The 21,331-nt window shown below is 36.8% G+C and overlaps 1 protein-coding gene across 16 annotated transcripts in view; it reads right to left on the bottom strand.

The window, feature by feature from the left end:
• DNTT (DNA nucleotidylexotransferase) overlaps positions 1-21,331 on the bottom strand; it is a 194,919-nt gene that overhangs the window by 7,973 nt on the left and 165,615 nt on the right. For 5 of the 16 annotated variants that reach the window (XM_065671980.1, XM_065671979.1, XM_065671977.1 and 2 more), the window contains one exon: positions 19,904-20,732. The exons of 3 other annotated variants lie outside the window; for them this stretch is intronic. In XM_065671980.1, coding sequence (XP_065528052.1) covers positions 20,577-20,732 — 156 coding nt within the window. In that variant the 3' untranslated portion in view covers positions 19,904-20,576. 8 more of the 16 variants (XM_065671972.1, XM_065671975.1, XM_065671971.1 and 5 more) reach the window with 4 other exon arrangements.

The following is a 21,331-nucleotide window of genomic DNA, read 5'->3' as shown; positions in this document are numbered from 1 at the left end:
CAGTGCCACAAAAGCTTCATGATTAAAACTTCATAATCTTCTACATTTATTTTCTACTATAAAAGAGGAGATGCTGTCTAGAGAACTACCCACTGATGAATTTTACTGAGTCAAGAAAATCTCTGACTACTGTGAAGTTTAGGAATATTTGTGTAGCACCTCTGCTTTCTTAGCTGCCAAGCAGTGCCTCCAGGAGGGTTATGCTGTCCAGCATACCCATGGAATGGGTCCAGAAGAGGAGTCCATAACTAGTTAAGGGTGTGGCCATGGTATGGCAGCAGAGATTCACAGCTTTTTCTTCTTTTTTGTCTGTGTTCTCTTGCATTCCTTCACTCCATGATCTGTATAGTGCTTCCCTGTCTCTTATTCCCATTGAGATCACGTAACTCAAGGGACTTGGAAAGCAGAAAATAGGCAGGTGACTGGGATACAGAGATCCTGCTTTTGGTTACTGGCATGTTATTCTTTTTCCTTTCAACTCCCTTTATCAGTCAGCAGCAGATCAACACTGACATGAAAGTCTTAGGGATGCAGATTCGCCAAGCAGCATGGCACTAGCATATGTGAAGGCTACATAATGCTGTCTAAGCTGCTGCATCAACATATGGAAAGCAGAAAGAACAACGAATAAGAGGGCACAAGCAAAACCACTCAGCTCAGGGCAGCCTCATGCTGCAGCTGAAATATGCTTGTACATGATCAGTAAAATTCACCCCATCAGTTGGTACCCACTGGTTTACTGTTATCTCTGTCAGTCCCTTTATTTCCAGTGCATGATCCATATCTCAGTCCTGTCAGGAGCCACAGTTTTAACAAGGCATAATGAAGAATTAAACCTGTAAAGTGAAATATAACACTAATTGTCAACTGATTCAAACTTTATCAGGGATTCAACCAAATCAGAAACTTGTTCCCATTTCATTGTAGTGGTATTTGAAACTCGAAGCTCTAAGTCCAACTCTACAGAGAAAGCCCACCTTTCACTGACACTGCTCAGCTCCAACAGCCAGAGTTGTCAAACTGGCAGCTTTCTTAACAGCTATTTTTCAGTACCACGAAGTAGAATGAAAGCTAGTTTAACTGCTAGAAAGATTACAAGGGCTAAATTGGATGGTAGAGGTTAGACGCTCCTGAGTGAACAGAGCCAGAGGCCATCAGTGTTCCGTTGAGCTTGGAAGGACAGAAAGGAGAGAGAATACAAGGTTCCCATTCTGTTCTTCTAAAGTTCTGAACCAGCAAAGTAGGTATTTAAAAGCAGTTGTGGCTGATATCCACTTGAAACCATCCAGAGTCATTTATCTTTCTTAGCAAATTATTGCTATAGAGTGAAGTAATACGGAACATTTTCAGTATTTTATTTGGAGACAGTTCATCTTTAATTAGATGAAAACCATCTTAATAGGCAAATAATTAAGGTCAATGGTAATTATGGCAACAGGAAGTAATGTGTTCTGTCTTATTAAAAAAAATACATTACAGAATCAGAAAATAACTTTTAAAATTGTATCTATTTCTGTAATGTCCTGTATAAATATGTACAGTGCAGACTTCACAAATAGGGCCTTGCCACGTTCTGGAGATACTTGCTTGTTGTATCCTTGGCATTTATATTTCCCAGATTTGCATTTGCAAAACTGTTGTGTATCAGCTGCCAAACCCACTGAAATAAAGTCTCTCACAATGAGATCAGTACACATGGTCTTAAGCTCTACTGCAAAGGCATTGATTTCAGGCAGTGATACATTCCATATTTATCTGAAATTTGTTACTAGAGTGCACAGCCAAAGTACTTAATAAGGTATTAGAAGTTGTTTTCACTGTTCCATAATGAATTCTACTTTTATAATTTTAATGTTAAAACACACCACATCAGAAATTTGATGGAATAACTTGGCCAGTTGCCTTTTTGTTTTTTTGGTTTGTTTTTTTAATCGAATCAGGGTAAACATGGTATGCCTTTTTGCTTTGACACCTGTAGTGTAAAAAAGAGGTCTCCAGTTTTTTTCAGGTATTTTATCCTTCACCATGAAGTTCTCAGCATATGTATATTTTGACTCTGTAGTGCCACAGACAACTGCAGAACATTGCTGGAGTATGAAAAGCTGAAAACAATTGCATATCCATAATGAACTAAGTTCAAAGTGGTGTCTGATTTCTGATAGAGCATAGACAAACAATGTTCTTTTTTTCCTATGGAGTTCTAATGTCAGGTTCTGGAATAAAAGTAACCTACAAAAAACACTGACCAGGGAAAAACTGTTCATTTTTCATATAGACAAGAATAGAAAAAATAGTAGAAAATAAGCTATTAACCAGAATAATAGAAAAGGAAAGACAACATTGATAGCTGCCCAACAGGTAAAAACACTGGGGATATTTTGTTAAAATGATGATATGTTCTGGGTGGACGACTTTTTAGGGGGTTTTTTTGTTGTTGTTGTTAGTTGTTTTTTTGTTGGTGTGGGGTTGTTTTTTGGGTTTTTTGTTGTTTTTTTTTTTTACTGTTACTAATAATAAGAGAGGAAAATCCATACACATGCACTACTGCAAGAAAATAAAACAAGATTTTACACTTGTAGATAGATCATAGAATCATAGAATAGTTAGGGTTGGAAAGGACCTCAAGATCATCTAGTTCCAACCCCCTGCCATGGGCAGGGACACCTCACACTAAACCATGTCACCCAAGGCTACGTCCAACCTGGCCTTGAACACCGCCAGGGATGGAGCATTCACAACCTCCCTGGGCAACCTATTCCGGTGCGTCACCACCCTAACAGGAAAGAACTTCCTCCTTATATCCAATCTAAACTTCCCCTGTTTAAGTTTTAACCCGTTACCCCTTGTCCTGTCACTACAGTCCCTGATGAAGAGTCCCTCCCCAGCATCCCTATAGGCCCCCTTCAGATACTGGAAGGCTGCTATGAGGTTATAGATTCTTTTTAATAGAAGCTCTTCATATCTCTGGGACCCCAGATTGCATCCCATTTCTTTTGTTCTGTCACTTTATGTTTTTCTGCAAGCAAAACTAATTTCATTTACTTGACAGGGAAAATTTCTAATACAAAGTATCTGATGCTGAATACCACTCTCAGTAGCTACAAGCCATGTTTCTAAATGAATCTCTAGCTGATATCTGCCAACTGCTTTAACAATGTAAGTGTTATTAATGTTAATCATAACCTATGACTTTCCTACTTTGTCAATCTATGCTGAGCTTACACAGTGATGCAAATTCACTGATGTTCTTTCTTCCCCCTCCCTTTTTTTTTTTTTTTTTTGCTCAAGAAAAGTAGTGAACTGCTTGCCTAGATGTGATTTTTTTTTTCAGCTTCTCACTAATATTTAGCTGATCCAAGACATGCCCAAGCAACATCAGTCAAATTTACAAAGAACAATGCTCCAGAGCAGCTGGTATCACTCTGCTCTTATCCCATTTAATCAATTCTGTTATTTCAATGGATGTAAATATTACATTTGTGGTTTCTAACATGACCATTAACTACACCTAATGTAGAACAGCTGCCGTCCAAATGTTTTCTTATGTGAACTGGTACCTCTTATTTTTCATCTTGGCATTAATGATCAATAATAATTTTGATGAAAGAGAAGCACAGAGCTAGTGCTGCTTGGTGATACCCTAACTAGGACTGCCAAAGTTCAAGCAGATGTTACACTACTATTGTTTGTTTCATCTCACATTTCAATACAGCAAAACAAAACCGTTATTCAGTAGAGTTCTAGTTTTAGTTATAGAATTCAGAACTGGCCAACAGCATATGTTTCTTTTTGGGGGGCAAAACCTGTTTTTACTGATTTTGTATATACATCACTTAAATAACCAGAAAAACTTGAATGCATTGGAAAGCACTTCAGAACTCTTTTTCTCTTCCATTTTTAGAGTACCTTTATGTGTCTCTTTAACCTATTTCTTACTTCTAACAATGTAAATAAGTTGACCCTATGCATCAAGATAAGAAAACTTAAAATACGGTTAGCAATTTTTCTGGTAAAGTGGATGAAAGAATCCCAAGAAATCAGAGATACTAGAAATTACTGTGCACAAATTCTTGATTTTCACAACACAGAGGATCTTGCTTTTACATGAAAATTTAGGCAACAGGATATGCACTGTTTGTGTATTAAGCAACTTGTACTTTCAGTGAGCCTAGACAAATTCTTTAGGCTGTTGAAATTAAAATATACTGACACCCAGCTTACGCTTGGCTCTACTGTGACCATCCATCTTTCTTTCCATTGTTTGGTCAGGAAGGAAAAATACTGCAGTGATAGCAACCTCCTAACACAATGAATAAAACAATAACTTTGCTTAACAATAAGTTGCTCACTTATGAGACAGAAGCTGTTGCTCTTCCCACAGCTGCTCTGCCAGCTTTGTATATACAAAGCTCCTGAAACCAAGTCTACTCACGCTCTCCATCAGTATTAACTCGGCCTTTTTGAAAAGAACACATTTAATCAGACCCCAAGTAGACTGATATCCTACTGTGCATTACTAAATAGCTTGGTAATAAGTGTCTTGCAAAATACCAAATTGAGTAATCTATTATAACTGAGTAACACTATAACTTTCAGCCTGTCACCATGGCATTTCATTACTATTTTCCCATCTCAGGATGAACTTAGGAATCTAGTTTGAATACAAGTTCCTCAAAATAAAAGCCAGTAAGACCCCATATTCAGAATCTGCTGGACAGCAAAGCACTCCATGTTTGTATGTACAACATATGTACATGTGGAATCCACTGTTCTAAAGATGAGACATGGTGGAAACTTGGTAATTTCTTTCTTTAAATCCTTATCATCCTTGGTATTAGCTGAGAAACTAGAATGAACTATGAAGATTCCTAGTTGATTACTGGCCCAACTCTGCTTTACACATTATTTGAGCATTTATTTTTTAACAAGTCACAGTCATATCAAGGCCTTAAAAAGACCAAATAATTTACTTCCATATTCAATTTTTTCTACTTGTTTCATAGTAGTGACTTTTATTTGCTCTACAGCAGTAATTCAAAAGGAATGAAATCATACTCCAATGGATTTCATTATCCTTTGGAAAACTGTGACATTATGTAGGAGGCACACCCCCTCCTTTCGCAAAAAGCCATAATCATTAAGGTCTGTCTGGACTCCTTCTGACATACTGTTTCATCAGGTAAATGGGGGAGGAAGGACACCTACTATTGCCAACAGTATCTTGTTAACAAATTACAAAACTGATACAACTTCGCTTCTAGTAACTGGGAATGTTGCATGCTTTAAAAATGCAAATTATTACACAGTGTATTGAGGGATTTTCTCATTTAATTTAGTCTTCTCTTACTGGTGTTTCACATGTGACACCTATTCACATTAGTTTAATTATGTTAATATTAGTTTTCCTTTTTTAAATTATTAAAATGTAGCTATAATGGCAATATGATCATATCTAACTTTGTAGTATTTCCAGTACACTAAATGATAAATACCAAGCTGCCTAAACCCCCATCACTTTACATGTCTGGAATTATTACAGTGGCAGTAAGCATGACAATGATAAATGAACAACAGAAAAAAGAGGACAGACAGTCATTTGCAAACTTAAAACTCAGCTGTTCATTGTGCTTGCATAGAGGCCACTCTAAAAATAAGTTTTATGGGTAAAGTCTATTGTAGATTGTCGTGGTTTAAACCCAACTACAAACCTCGTTCACTCACTTCCCCCCCACTTCTTGCCCTCCCCCTGCTCCTGGAGGGATGGAGAGGAGAATTGAAAAGAATGCGACTCCCACAGGTTGAGATAAGAACAGTTTAGTAACTAAGGTATAACACAAATCACTACTGCTACTACCAATAATAATAATGATTAAGGAAATAACAAGAGGAAAGAATACAACACCTCAACACCAGCCGACCAATAAATCGCCCCACTCCCCCCAGCCGAGCACCGACTGATACCTCGTCCAACTCTGCAGTCCTAGCCCTTCCCGGGTAACTGCATTACATCCTGGGCATGACGTGCTGTGGTATGGAATACTTCTTTGGCTAGCTTGGGTCAGGTGTCTTGTCTCTGCTTCCTCCCAGCTTTCCCTCCTCCCTGGCAGAGCATAAGGCTCAGAAAGTCCTTGGCCAGACCAAACATTTGAGCAGCAACTAAAAACATCGGCGTTATCAGCACTGTTTCCAGGCCAAAAAATCAAAACACAGCACTGCACTAGCTACTAAGAAGGAGAAAAATAACTGCTACTGCTGAACCCAGGACATAGATGAATGATGATAACAACAGGACTTGCTTAGTGAACCATAGTAAAAGATAACACAATGCCCCTTAAATTTATTTTACACATGTATTTGTCACTTCAGTGACATCTTCATATGTCATCACTTATGGCAAGTACATTAAAGATTCCTAATTAAAGATATTTGGAACTAATGTGGAGATGATGCTACTTACATTGCTTGCAATAGGTTCCAAGATGTGAAAGTACTTCTTTAGATATGAAAGGCCACACCAATCACTGAAGCAGTTCACCCTAACACCAAAGACCTACAACTGACAGAATATACTACGATGCCTTATTAGATTAAAAGTGCAATGCTATTAAACTACTCACACTCCTTTTTTCTCTCATCCCATGTGATCAAATAACATTTCTACACTGTAAAAAAAATGTAAATGGCTGTTAATTAAATTAATAAAATGAGCTTACAGAAAGAATTGTGAGGGCAGAAATGTAACTAATCCATCAAATAGCAAGTACTTTCCACAAGATTAGCCATGTGAATGTTCATGCATGTTTATTTGACCGGATTGTTAACATATCTTTTCTCTGCCACTGGGCCAACTGAGGCGCCACCACTGCACACAGGTCACACCAGTACTACAGCAACTCTTAGGAAGATGCTACTTTTACTAGATCAACCTTTTATAATGTGTACTTTTCAGTGTAAGTTTATAGTTCATTCTCCTCTGACTTTCAGATTATATTGACCTAAACTCATGCATGCCATGCCAAAGGTATTCCGCTAATGAGGAATTCTGATTGTTGCATCAAAAATCTCTATACAATCATATGTCCACAAAACAATACACTGAAGTCTTTTTGTTGTAATATTTCCTGAAATTCTTCGTTTGACTGCAGCTATCTTCTGAACAAAATGCTCATGTTTTATTGAGAGACATATTCTGACAATAAATGGTTGTAGCATTATTTGTCATCTGTGAAAATGTCAGAAATAACAGTAACTAGAAATAAAACAAACAAGCTGGAATAGGGGCAAACAACTGAGAATTTCTATGGATCCACTGGTGAATTTTTTCTAAAAAAGTAGCTGTAGGACATAAAATTGTTTCTTGTTCTGATTATTAATTGTAATATGTGACAATAGCCTTAAGCACAAAATACCGAGATAAAAAGAAATAATCAGACATTTAAATGCTTGAACAAGTTATGTTTTCATTTATTTTATGATCAGAATTGTACAAATTCTCTAAAATCAGAATTGCACAAAATTCTCTAAAAACAGAAATTGTATCTGCCTGAAAAGTGTTGGGGAGGGGGAGGGAAGAGGGGAATGGTGGAAGAAACAAAGAATCCAGAAAGCAAACCATATGTTGTTAACCTAGCCGTTAAAATTAAAAAAAAAAAAAAAAGTTACATTAGAAAAATATGCATCTTTCTGACTCAAATTTATATGAAGAAATTCTGATAATTCAAGAATTCAATTCTACTGCATGAATTTTGTCAACTAGGTGTTAAAAGTCCTTAGACACACATCTAACAATTTATACTGATATAATTCCAGTTACTTCCTATTTTTGACAACTAAATGTTCCTGTGACTAACACCGCACAAATTCCATAAGAGGCAAAAAGTAAGTTCTCAGTGCAAAATTAAAGAAAGTCCAATGCTACAGGCTTTTTCATTTGATTACAGGGAGGTGTATGGATTTCTGGTGAACCTTAGCAAAAAAGGGTTATGAAATCATGTAAGTTCACTGATGCTTTTCACCTGGGAAGTCTCCTCTGCCTCACTAGCCTGAATACCTCTATCAGCTCATAATCAAAAGAAAACTGAAAAACACTGGGGCCACGGAAGAGTCAACCTCTGGCAAGGACAGCATTTTTTCAGACAAAAAATTTGAGTTCGAAGACTAACCACTGAATACACTGAATGCAGATGTCTAGGAATTCTTGGATGTGACAAGTATGAGGACCATTGTCAAAGTGACTGAGTCAGGAAAGCCTGAGAGAAGACAAGACAGACATGGAGAACATATGTTCTGTTTCAGATATGCACTTACATCTTCACTCAGAAAGGTCACTTGGAAAAAAGGTAATCAGATTATACAGACAGATTGATGAAAAATTATCCAAATTCACTCCATGACACAACTAGTTGGACATTCTATTTATCGGCAATTAAGTTACCGCAAGTCCCATAACAAACACTCTAAGTTGATTATATTCTTGATCCCCGTCAAATTAAATTAGGTTTATCCTGCAATCATAAATACGGAGAAGCTTGTAACATTTTCTAAAAATAAGTAAAAATAAAAAGGAGAGGACAACAGGGTGGATGTGAGTAAAAGACTTGCAAAAGACAAAAAAAAGGATGGAGGAAGCTGTTAATGATTGGCTTGACATGACCTCCTAATGGTGTCTCCTAGGCTGATATTTCTTCCAATACTGAATATGCTGATGACCTTCTGGCATTCAGCACTTTCATATGGATAATGAGTGCAACAGGTAACAAGTAAGGGATGTAAAACTGAAGAAAACAGTGGAAAGAAATTTTCAGTGGAATTTTAGTTCAGACACTTCTGAACTGTTTGGGTTTGTTGGGTTTTTTGGTTTTTTTTTCAGGTAGATGTAAACCCAGACTGAGATCTCTAAAAAAATGAGTCAGAACAGTTTACTCGAAGCAAAATTTACAGAACACCACAAATTGAATCCAACCACCAGCCAGCCAAAAAGCAAGAACGAAAGGGTACCCAAAATAGAAAGTAATCGAAAGAGAAGGTGGGGGAAAAGCAATAGTCTAAATAAATTTCTGCAGGTCTTAATAAAGGTCTTAAAATACATTAACCTGTCTTTGTTTTATCTTAAAGGGTTTCTGAGAGATTGGGTTTCTGAAAGTGCAGGTAGTGCCTGCAAAGTGACTCAGCAAAAACAGCAGCTCAATGGAGGTTGAGGAAGGATGCTGCAAAATTAAACTGTTTCAGTCACTTCCTGTTCAAAACATGTTTAGTGCACTTTCCCCATTATCAAAAACTAATCACCATTTCTGGAGTGACTCTTGCAGGCAGGGCTTGTACATTAACTGGGTCAGCTAATAGCTTTGAAAGGTATAAGCCACAAAGGTTTTAAGAAACCTATGAGGAAATACATGGTAACTGTCCGTAGGAGTATAAAGGAAGACATTTCAAAGAAAAGCAGCATTTTGCTGAGCTCATGGCCATGTGCTTGTGTCTATACTTGAATTTAGTAACCTAAAGGTAAGCAATATTTCTTGACTAGTATGTCTTATCAAATACAAGGGATATAAGTGAAACCTAGTTTCTCTCAAGAATATTTCTTTAAAATCTTCCCTAAATATCTAGCCGCATGATATTTTCGACTCTTACCATGCATAATTTGTGTTATTGAGCATCACCCTAACCAAGACAGCAGGCTTTGATATTATTTTATATGCTATATGTCAAAAAGGAATACACATGGCAGTATATAGAGATTTTTACAAAAATAACTAACAGGAGCCCTGTGCTGCCACCAATGCTCAGAAATTACTGACTTCAGTAGCAGAATTTGGAGATATCAGTGTTTACCCACAAGGACTATTATTCTATTTTCTTTCAGTAGCTGGACGTGCACCTCCTGAATCTATGTATTTATAGCCATTGATAAAAGGGGGCAGCCCCTGCATCAGGATTTCTGTCATTCAGTTCTATCTGATGCTACCATACAGTTTAGCATTGCAGCCAGCTCCACTCCTTATTTATTGACTTGCAATGACCAAGATGAAAGCATACTTTGCAAACACTGATCAGGAAGCCAGCTATTTTCTCTTCCTTCTCTACGCTACTGTTAGCTTTACAAGAATGAATGTTGTATGTTTTTGGTGCAAAACATACATCTGCTCAGAACTTCAACGTAGAAAATAACTTCGCAAATTTATATTACAAAACCAGAATTGTGTAAATCAACTGCAGAGAATGTGCTACAGAAGATCCAGGAATTCCTGCAGCACACTGAGCGATATGAGGTTGAGCGCCTTCTATCTACAATGAAAAGATGGAAATACAACATAACATCAATCCATAAAATGGTGTCTGGTTCTCTGAAACATTAGCTGACACTAGGATATACAAAGAGCTAAAAGGAATCACTGTAATCAGTAACTTTCACAGCGAGCTACTGTGAAAGTTACTGATTTTATGGTTATGATTTTATACTGATTTTATATAAGTGAAGGGAGAGTGAAGGGAGGGAATAGAGGAAGAAAAAATAAAAAAGTCCAAGTAAATCAATTTCCAGATAAAAATGCATACAAACCTGTCATTATACAAGAGATTTCAGATAATTGCATTCACTGTCTTGAGGAGTATGAATATTATCAGACAGTAACATCAAAAAATGAAATTTCTCCACATCCTGATATTCATGCTGCCAGCCAGCCTGAGAGGGACAGCATCTTATCCTATCACCAGTCAGTCAGACAACATGCTCAGAGTAAGACACTGCTCAAAGAAGAAACATGCAAGAATCTAACCCCAAGGAACTGTGTCGTAATTACCTATTATTATATTTTACTCTGAATTTTATTTATGTTCACTATGATCAACACACATTTTTCTTAAATTTTGTGGATTGCAATAATACCTGAGTATTTATCTTCTAGTTCTTTCTTAAACAATATGACAAACACCTTCCAGGTGTTTTTCCTTCTTTGCTTTTCCCAATCTTTTCTTGCTTGGTTTGGGCGTTTTGGTTTTTTTGTTGGGTTTGTTGGGTTTCTTTTAATAGGTTTTGTTTTAAGACTGGTTGCTAGTGATTTTTGCTTTGCCTGCAATTAGATATTTTGCTAAATATTTATGCTATGTTTATGAATAAGACTATCAACAGTACAAGCAATTTCATTATAATTATAAAACATAAATGCTGAAGGACTGTAGTACTAGAACTGTAGTATTAGAACTGTAGTTCTAGTACTGTACTAAAATGTGAAGTATTTCATATAGTTTAACAATATTCCACAGCACTGTGCAGACATTATGCAATTTTGCTTTGATGGTATCATAACAATTTTCGGTTGCAAATAAGCTGAAGTTTCTCTGACATTATAATATCTTCAAAAGTAATTTTCATGTTTAACTGGTATTTTCTGTACTAATATTCACATCACCATGCCTGCTTTAAAATAAAATCTAATCTGTTCCTAATCCAGCTACAAACAGAATGATAAATACATCAGAGAGAAAAAAATGACTCTTTGAAATGACATTATAACAAACCATGATGAAAAAGCAGTATTACAGGCATCACCCATTGACTCAATACCCTCAGGCAAAGTCATGTGTAATGGTACTGATGCAAAACGGTGCAGTGGAATTTATTCTAATAATTCTAGGCAGGAATAATTTTTGAAGATAATAGAAGCCAGAACCATAAATTCTCACTTCATTTTACCACTGCACATGTCCTGTGCTTTTAATCAGAAATACAATGCTTGAATGTTTCTTTTGCAACTGTTCTCTAACTCTAGCTATAGGTTTATTCGCATTAAATTTCTGAAAAATAAAAAGTATATCCTCTGAGTAAAGTAGAATAATCAGGATAACGTTAGGATATTCTAGGCACTTGTCTTATTAACTATTTCATAACATGGAATAGCAAAATATCCTCATGCTTTCTACATGCAGCCTACTTACTCCAAGTAGCTTTGATGTCAGAGACAGAAAAATACCAATGCTGAATAGCCGACACTTTAAAAAATAAAATATTAAAAAAAATTATCTTTTGGCTTAACTGAACAAGCACTTTTTTATTTGCTAAAATTTAGCTTGTAAACTATGCTGCTAAAAAAATGGAAATATTCTCTCTTTAAAATGACAGATATATGGCTACTTTGCTGCAAAAGACTCCACAACATTATGCATCTAATCTCCCATTACTATTTTAAGAATTAAAAACATTCCACAATAAATAAAGATTATAATACATTGTCATCCAGACTGCAAGAATATGTTTTCAGTTTTGAGCACACAAAGTGAACAGAATAATTTAATTGATCTGGAATCAACAGGAATTCCCATCTGACAACCCAGGCAAAAAATTTAATATGTTAAATAGGACTTTGTGGTAGGACACAGGTTGTCAGAGAACTACAGCAGGCAATACATTTTGGTTCTGGTTTTACTTACAACAAAGTCCTTAAAAATATCAACAGGGATTACTTTTCCAATTTAGGTATACTTCTGGTGTGCTTTGTCTACGTTAGTTACAGTAGCTATTGCTTGTCAAATACTGTTAAATTGGCTTATCGTATTTTTCTTTATAAAGCATCATAAGAGTGAATGAAACAAGAAAAATGCAGAATCCTGGATTTTATGAAACACAGTTGAGTGTAATTCATATGGGATCATTATAAACAGACCACTTCAAAAGAACATTATTGAGATTGAAAATTCAAAGACCTGCAATTTAAGAAATCCCAGGATGTGGTTGATTGAATTTTAACCTTAATTCAGTTTTCCTGTGTATATGCATAGATACTTCTTTATTCTTCAAAGAAATGAACATGAGCTGGCAGTGTGAGCTCACAGCCCAGAAAGCCAAACGTATCCTGGGCTGCATCAAAAGGAGCGTGACCAGCAGGTCAAAGGAGGTGATCCTGCCCCTCTACTCTGCTCTTGTGAGACCTCACCGGGAGTATTGTGTGCAGTTCTGGTGTCCTCAACATAAAAAGGACATGGAACTGCTGGAACAAGTCCAGAGGAGGGCCACGAGGATGATCAGGGGGCTGGATCACCTCCTGTATAAAGATAGGCTGAGAAGGTTGGGGCTGTTCAGCCTGGAGAAGAGAAGGCTGCGTGGGGACCTCATAGCAGCCTTCCAGTATCTGAAGGGGGCCTATAGGGATGCTGGGGATGGACTATTCATTAGGGACTGTAGTGACAGGACAAGGGGTAATGGGTTAAAACTTAAACAGGGGAAGTTTAGATTGGATATAAGGAGGAAGTTCTTTCCTGTTAGGGTGGTGAGGCACTGGAATGGGTTGCCCACGGAGGTTGTGAATGCTCCATCCCTGGCGGTGTTCAAGGCCAGGTTGGATGAAGCCTTGGGTGGCATGGTTTAGTGTGAGGTGTCCCTGCCCATCATAGGGGGGTTGGAACTAGATGATTTTAAGGTCCTTTCCAACCCTAACTATTCTATGATTCTATAAAATACTGCTTCCTTTAGTTCCTGTAACATAGTTAGGCTTCTTTCACTAGGCAGAAAATATGATGTGCCACAGGGCTAACAAGTATTTGCTGATAGCAATGGCAATGATCTTGAATTGCAGGCGACTGTGGGATCAGTTTTAGCAATCTATATTGCAATCCATATCTTTACAATCCATATCTACTCTAGCTCCCTCTTCTTTCCCACTTCCCCATACTAAGCTGTAGCCTTGATCTCTCCCCTTAGATTTCTAATGTAACTTCAGACACTACTCATGCCATATCCAAAGGGACATAAGCATGGTTTTACTCAGTTATTTAGGGCAATTGAAAGTTTACCCACTTCTTATCCTCAGGTTACAGCATTAGCCTTATGAATTTAATTTATTTTTTAGTCCATCAAACTTCCACTCATGTCTCTCTCTAGTCATTCTTTTTTGTGCCCTTTTTCAGGTCAGTTTCTTCAATCAACACAGATTCTTTTCTACTATGCAGCCGCTAATCAAATACACCTTTTCCATTCCCCATCATTTTGTCTAGCAACTGTGCACTTCTTTATCAAATCTGTACATTCACCACAGACTTGCAATTTACACTCCCACTCCATACCCCATTTTCCTCTCTCATCTTTAGGTCTTTCCTTATATAGTTTCCCTTCTACACAGCTTCTGCTCAATCGATTTCTTTCTTCTTGTAACAGATAATCTGAGACTGTTACCTGGCCCACATTCAATAACCTACCCAAGCATGTTGATTGAATAATTTAATTAAAACACTTAAACATGGTTAGCTCTCTACTGCCTTAGAAATTAAGATTCTGGATTTGCACCTACTTACATATTTTGAGAGCTCTATCATTTCATTAGCAATACAGGTTTCACTAAACTGTTCAGAAAAAACACCGAACAAAGGAAACAACAATTAGGTACGTTTATCTTTCTGTTAAGATATTATATATTATTGCTATTGCAAAAACATTAAATTTAGCTAAATATATACATGGATTGCATGCAGACTTTGTAAAAGTGAACAATTATATGATACATGTGAAGCTTTTAAATTGCTAAGAAAACACTGGGGAGAAGCACATTTTGGAAGAAAATGCATAATCATTTTCTAATTTACCAAGAGGTAAGAAAAGCAGATTATTTTATTTCTTAATTTTTAAAAACAGACCAGCTGCAAAAAGAACTAAGCCCCAAATCACATATGCAATTTCCACATTCCTGAGGGAGAGAAGAATTGGAATGTAAATGAAAGTATGTACATCTGTTTAAAATGACTCAGTGTTTGATTGTAGTAATAATCGTGCGAACAACTGATCACACTGGAAATCAATATTATAAACTTTGGATCTTTTTGTTTACTTTAACTTTAATCCAGGCATTATTGTAGACATCTAAAGCAAACTCTGCAGCTGCAGCATGTTTAATTCATCAAGCTGTTCTCAAGGCTGACTGTCTCACAGTTATAACTTCATAATTTTAGAGTAGCATCTGCCAAAATAAGACTGTAACATCCAGCTTAAAAAAAAAACCAAAAAAACATTAAAATAAATATCTTTAACTGTGCAAATAAACTTCTGCAAGCATCTTTTTTCAGTGAAAGGTAGTGTAAACATTCTCAGATGACACAAGAAAACTGATTTTAAGACTGTAACTATTGAATACACAGTTAATCACATGTGAATATCACACATCTTTATGTAATAAAATGAAGGTATAGAATCATAGCCAGCTCTTCTTCCCAGGGATACATGTTTTTTGAGAAATAACATACTACATAGTGACAGAAAAGAAGCAATGCCTGGAAAACAAAGCTGGCTGGGTTGTAACTGCAACTGAAAAGTAGTGGCATTCCAGCAACACAGACTTAGACTCAGACAGATTAAAATCTGAATATCGTGAGGGAGGCTAGAAGTTCAAGCATGTTGCCAGGCCTGTATGGGCGACCTGCTGCAAACACTGCGGTAGTCTGTGAAGCAACTACTTGGACAAAAGATAGGCAGTAGCAGAACTTAACTTTCTTGCAGACACCCTAGAACCAGCTCATCAGAGCATTACAGTCATATAATAGTCATTCACCTGGGCTACAGTCACACCTTCGTTTAGCTTTACAGACATGTGCAAGCCCTGCCTGAAAAGTCAGTTAAGGATTTTCCTGAATAAGAGTGCATTCTGCAAGCAAGTAATTAAGGACTGTGCAATATCTGGTGATGACTATTGCATGCCTGTGATCTTCTCAATATGGAAGAAATCCCAGGATAATTTTTCCATGTCATGCTCATAATGGTTTCCAAAGAAAAACTAAATATTCTCTTAAAAAAATAAAAGTTGGGAGCATAGGGTTTTAGTATTTTCAGTGTAACCACACAGCGCTTAATGGTTTGCAAAGCTGAGTCCCACTATAAAGTTTTCAGAGCATTTTGTGAATTTACTATTCAGAGCAGCTACATAAACCGCCTCTCATGTTATTCAACAGCTAAGTAACATTTAATACCATTGAAATTCACACAGTGGGTTTTAAATGCAAAATTATATATCTTTAGCATTAAAAAACATTAAGGCAGCTATTTCCCATCTTAAATTTTTATAGGACATTAATAACTGCTTTCTGCTCCAATAACTCTTCAAAATAACACTGAGCTTGTGACCCTCCTCTTACAAAAACCTAACAACCTACAATGTTAGTGCAAGAACATTCATATGCTAATAATTTAATCAGTCTATTATATCCTAGAAACCCCAGCTAATCTTTTGCAAAAGAGCAATGTTAATTATTTACATTATTTTTCTGCCTTGAACTGCAGACAAATTCAATTCTCACATCCCTCAACCAGCTTAAGGATCTCCGTTGGGTAGTGGTGTGACAAAGGTGCAGAAAAGAAACACTTTCTACATGGCCATGATCCAGCCATGAAGCTGTTCCTCAGCCATCCCTAGAAATCTCCTTCCAAAAAACAGGAATAGAGAAAAGTACTAGCAGCAGCTTAATGCATCTAGCTGATCCCACTTCTCATTCAGCTTAACTCCCACATGCCCACTCACATACTTAAAAGATAACAATTTGAGGGAATCCACCATTCAGACTTTCTTGCACAGAGCAGTTGAAACCAGTTTTTTTATGCAGAGTCATCTCCTGTGAAATGGGAAGTGATTACAGATGAATACAGCAGGCTTATGCCAGGCTCTTTGGCTCCGAGCAACTGCTGAACAGCAAATGGCATCAAGAATAATGAATATACCTTGAATGAAAAGAAAGTGCAATAGAGAATCCCACTACAGCTGAAACTGTGTGAAGTACAGCAAGGAAGTTTTTAATATCCTTCCTTACTGTGGCTACAAGGACCTGTTTCCAGAGTTACCAAAATGTAAAAACCAAAAAGTTTTATTTTCTGACAATATGGGTTCTGAAGTATTTGGTAATGGTGCTACTTTTAATTCAGATAAGGGAGTTTAGTTAGGAAGTAATAGTAAAAAAGGTTGATAAGTGCTGCATTTAAAAAATTTCAGATTTATCCATGGTGTAAGTGGCATGGCTAGGCTTTGCATAGCACAGTAGATCCTTCAGAAGCATCTTTTGTACTTAAGTTTGGGGCATTCTTACATCCAGCTCTACAGAGAAAAATGATTCTATGATGCATGGGTTCTGTTGGCTGAGAATCACTGAAAGGTAACTTCCCAGGGTTCTTGGGAATGATATTTTTACTTAGAACATGTATAGTCACACAAACATAATATCCCACTGCCTTGTGAACAGATCTATTCAGCAAAACAGTAACAAATTTTATTTTTCTGGCATTTTCCTACTTAACTGAATCTGGATGTTTCATGAAAAAGATATAATTATCAAAATATTGCCCTGAAAAGAATAATGCAATAGAATTTAATTTACCAGGTGCTTTTAAAAATCTAGCCCTATTTGAGCTCCTGCTAGCTTGACCATCTTCTCAACAACTTGCTTGACAGGCTACTGGAAGCCTGAGTTCAAATAAGTCATTTTAATTACATCAGAGCCAAGGTCCCCAGAGCTTGTTGGCTCCGTGACCCTGAAGAAGCCAGCCAAGAGCCTCAGAGCTTGCAGTACCAAGAGCTACCTGAGTTTTGGAGGTTTGGAACAGCCTGATCTATGGATTTTTTCCAAAACTGAGATTAAAAAAGTATTTCTCTTTGCAGAAAGTATCAACATTTGAGTTTCCCTCTGTTTGAAAGAACAAACAAATTCTGAACGATCAAAAGTCTTCATTAAAGATTTATTCTTTCTCCTAGTTATAGGGAAAGGCAAAACACTGGGTGATGAAAGTCCTTCATTAAGCTGAACTAGGTTTTGCTACAGTGGTTAGCTACTTATACGTACTGCACTTTTTCATTGTGGGAATTAAGTTTTACTGCTGGGAAGTGAGACCAAGGAAAGTTAAATGACCTACTTAAAACTACAGATAAAATTTTGCTAAAGTGCAACTTAAGTTGCAAGCTGCAAGTCAAACCTCTGGACCATCCTCCTTCCTCAGGCCATATTACAGCAAAGTGAACACTCTCTTCAGCTCACACAATTGTCACTTCATGACAACTGTCAAAATTCCTTCTTATGTTGCCTTTTTGCAAGCCAAATCAGGATTGAAAGAGGGTTCAGAAAATGTTCAGAGAACATGAAACCCTGAAATCCATTTGAATATGCCCTCTGATGTCACCTGTCTGAACCAGTACATGACCCCTTGGCTAACTGTACTCATGTCAGTCTACCAGCTTGACATGATGCCTTGTTATAAGTCACACAGGAAAAGGCATATATACTAGGCAATAACAGACCTACTGCAGAGTAAGAAAAGGCACAAATAGAGTAGGTAATTTCCAGTCTGTGCATGAATGCCTTCCAAACATATTAACAGTTATATTCTTGATTGTTTTCTCTATTGAGCCAAAACATCAATATTATGAGCAGAATTTTACACATAAATTTCAGAGAGATTTGGTTGTGCACTCAAGATGCCTCTCCCAGTTCAGAGCCTGGAAAATGCACAGCCCTGAAGAACCTAACCGATAAAACTTCACATGATTTTCAGCCTGCTCATTCAACATTTCCTTTAAATGCTAACGGTTACGTAGGCTGTGGAAATGGAAGTTTGTGGGACAACTGTCTTCACAATCATCACTGTAAACAATTCAGATACCAGTGACAGGTGTAGCGTCTTAACAACCAACTATGTCAGGTCTTTTGGAAGCTGAAAAAGGACCTTTTATTTTCAGTAACAATGCACAGAGAACCAGAAGGAGCAGAGAGAGCTTTAACCAGCCAAACCACAGCAGATCTACAGCTGTATATAACAAGGATTGAGTATCTGAATTGGATCTTCAAATGGATAAGCCATAAGGAAGACTAGGATCACAATAGCGTAGTATTTATGAATTGCAGGCTGCAACCTCAGTAACATCCAGAAACACAGAGTCAGGAGGAAAAAGGAAAAAGAAGGATTCCAACATACTTACGTTCCTGTGGAATTTTAAGAGTAACAAGAAACAAAAAGTTTTGCAGCAATGCCAAAGAGCAGCTAACAGCAAATATGGTAATAACAGAAGTTAAAACAAAAACAAAAACACAGCTTTTCTTGATGATGGAATTTTTGGAATTTGAGTTTGATTTTAGTGCTTGCAGGACTGGAATCAAGCTATATTAACGCTGGTTAATTTCAATTTCAGCAGAAAGAGATAGCTTACCATCTTCCACAGCTACAGCAGCTCTCTAGGTAACTCACAAGAGCCTGTTGGATCCTTTTAAAATCAGGATAAGGAAAGTAACTTCTCAAACTAACATTTTACACCACTAAGTTGTAGCCACACTTTTTACAGTCATTCCCTGGATTTTGAAGTGGTATTAATAGTACACAAGAGGAAGCAGGCAGCAACACTGGAGTCTAAAAACTATTGGAGTCTATAAAACTGAATGAAACTATGTCAAATTAAGAAGAAATGGAGACTTGGATGAGATTAATAATAGAGACAAAGTAAAGGCATGAAGAGTACAGACAGATTTTATATTTATGGTAGCACGGACTTCAAAGTTAAAGATGATGCTAAATTCATAAGCTGACTGGATTGTAGCATTTCATATTCTGGAGAACAAGGGAAGTTTTTCCTTAAGTAATGCTCTTACTGAAGAAAAGCACACAATTAAGTCCTAGAGCCATTTCTTAGGAGAAGAGTAATTCCACATTAAGTCCCACCCTCTTGGTGAAGAGTTCAAAAATCATAGAGTCCAGCTTCAAACACTGCAGTGACCTTCTGCATGACAAGGATGCTGTACTCCGACTAACATCACCAGAGTTTGGAAAAAGAGCAACCAACAACCTTTGAAATTCTTTAATCTTATTCCAAGTTGTTGGCACTGTAAAAGGGTACAAGCACTTATACTTCAAGAACAGCTACTCCTTTAAGAATAGAAAGCCTGTAGTTTGCAGCCATTTTAAAAATAATAAAACATTAAAGTGAAAGTAAATCACAAATTTGGTACATTCTCATGCAAGCAGATGATATTTATTCAGCTTAAAGATAGGTATTTAAAACTAAAACAGGGTTTAGAGCTGTTTCTTCTTTAGTTAGATCCACTATCTCTCTCTCCATTTCACTTAGTTAAAAAGATGTCAGGATATTGTCAAAACTTGCTAAAGACTGCCCCAGTACATCACAAAATTTTAATCACTGCAAAGAAAGTGCATTTCAAATCTCAGTATGTGGCAAACTATATATACATGCACACTAAAAACTGCAGTTCAGTGAATTGATAACCACATTACATAAATACATAAAAACAGAGGTCAGAGCATACACTCTTATTAGCTCCTGATTAAGAACACAATGCATGTTGTAACCAAAAATTCTTTATAGTGGGTTAAGAGATAAACCCTTTAGACCCCTAAACCATCACAGAAGGGTGTAAAAAAAAACAGGGATGCCACGGTTTCCAGCTTAATGACCTTAGTTTTCTAAAGAGCCTGTTGTTCACTTGACCTGACTTATGGTTCACACAGGAAAAAAATTCCTGGTTTTTTCATAAGCACTTCTACTTTACTGAGACAGCATATTGCTCATTCATGAATCAGGAAAGTTTTGCAGTGACAGTTTTATTGGCCCAGTTCATAAATGTGTCATGTCATTTGTAACCAATGCAACAGCAATAATAATATTACAAGACATGGGGAATATACAATTTTTCTTTCTTCCTGATGGCTGATAAACAAAGTCTTTCATTCCATAAGTGTGGGAATCATTGTAAGGTTTGATCTCCAGCTGCTGTAAATCAGAAATTTCATATTTTAAGTTGATATATACAAGTGCTGTTTTCCATAGCTTTAGAAGACAGTTCTAAAGAGGCACAGATTTGGACATCCCCTCATCTTTATATGAAAAAGAGGCTGACAGATTCAAGTTCAAATTTTTGTTGTCACAATTTTCCTATCAAAGGAAGATCTACAAAATGCCCTTTTTATTACAGAACCAAAAAAAAAAAAAAATTCAAATAGAAAAATCATTAGTTTGATAGTTGCACACTGTCTTCCAAAACCCACAAATATATCAAAAAGATTCATGCTAGGAAAAAATATATATTAAAAAAAAAAAAAATCAAAGCTGAGGAATAATTTCACAGTGTAACTTTGTAACAAGCCCCTAAAGGAAATATCTGTTTCTTTTGTTCCCCTCTGCAAAGCTATGTAATTGATTCCTAACTGCTGTGTTAATGCTCCCTATTCCTGTCAGATTCCCTTTGGAAATACATGAAAGTAACCAGGACTTTTTCCTGATGCAGCTTCTTGAATGCTGGGGTCTGGGATTCTCTTCCATGCATCACATTTCAGGCAGTGGGCCACAGTGGAAGCTTCAGTGGCGAAGGG

This window comes from Lathamus discolor, chromosome 3 (assembly GCF_037157495.1).
Source record: "Lathamus discolor isolate bLatDis1 chromosome 3, bLatDis1.hap1, whole genome shotgun sequence".
Taxonomy (NCBI): domain Eukaryota; kingdom Metazoa; phylum Chordata; class Aves; order Psittaciformes; family Psittacidae; genus Lathamus; species Lathamus discolor.
This window is presented reverse-complemented; position numbering and strand designations above follow the sequence as displayed.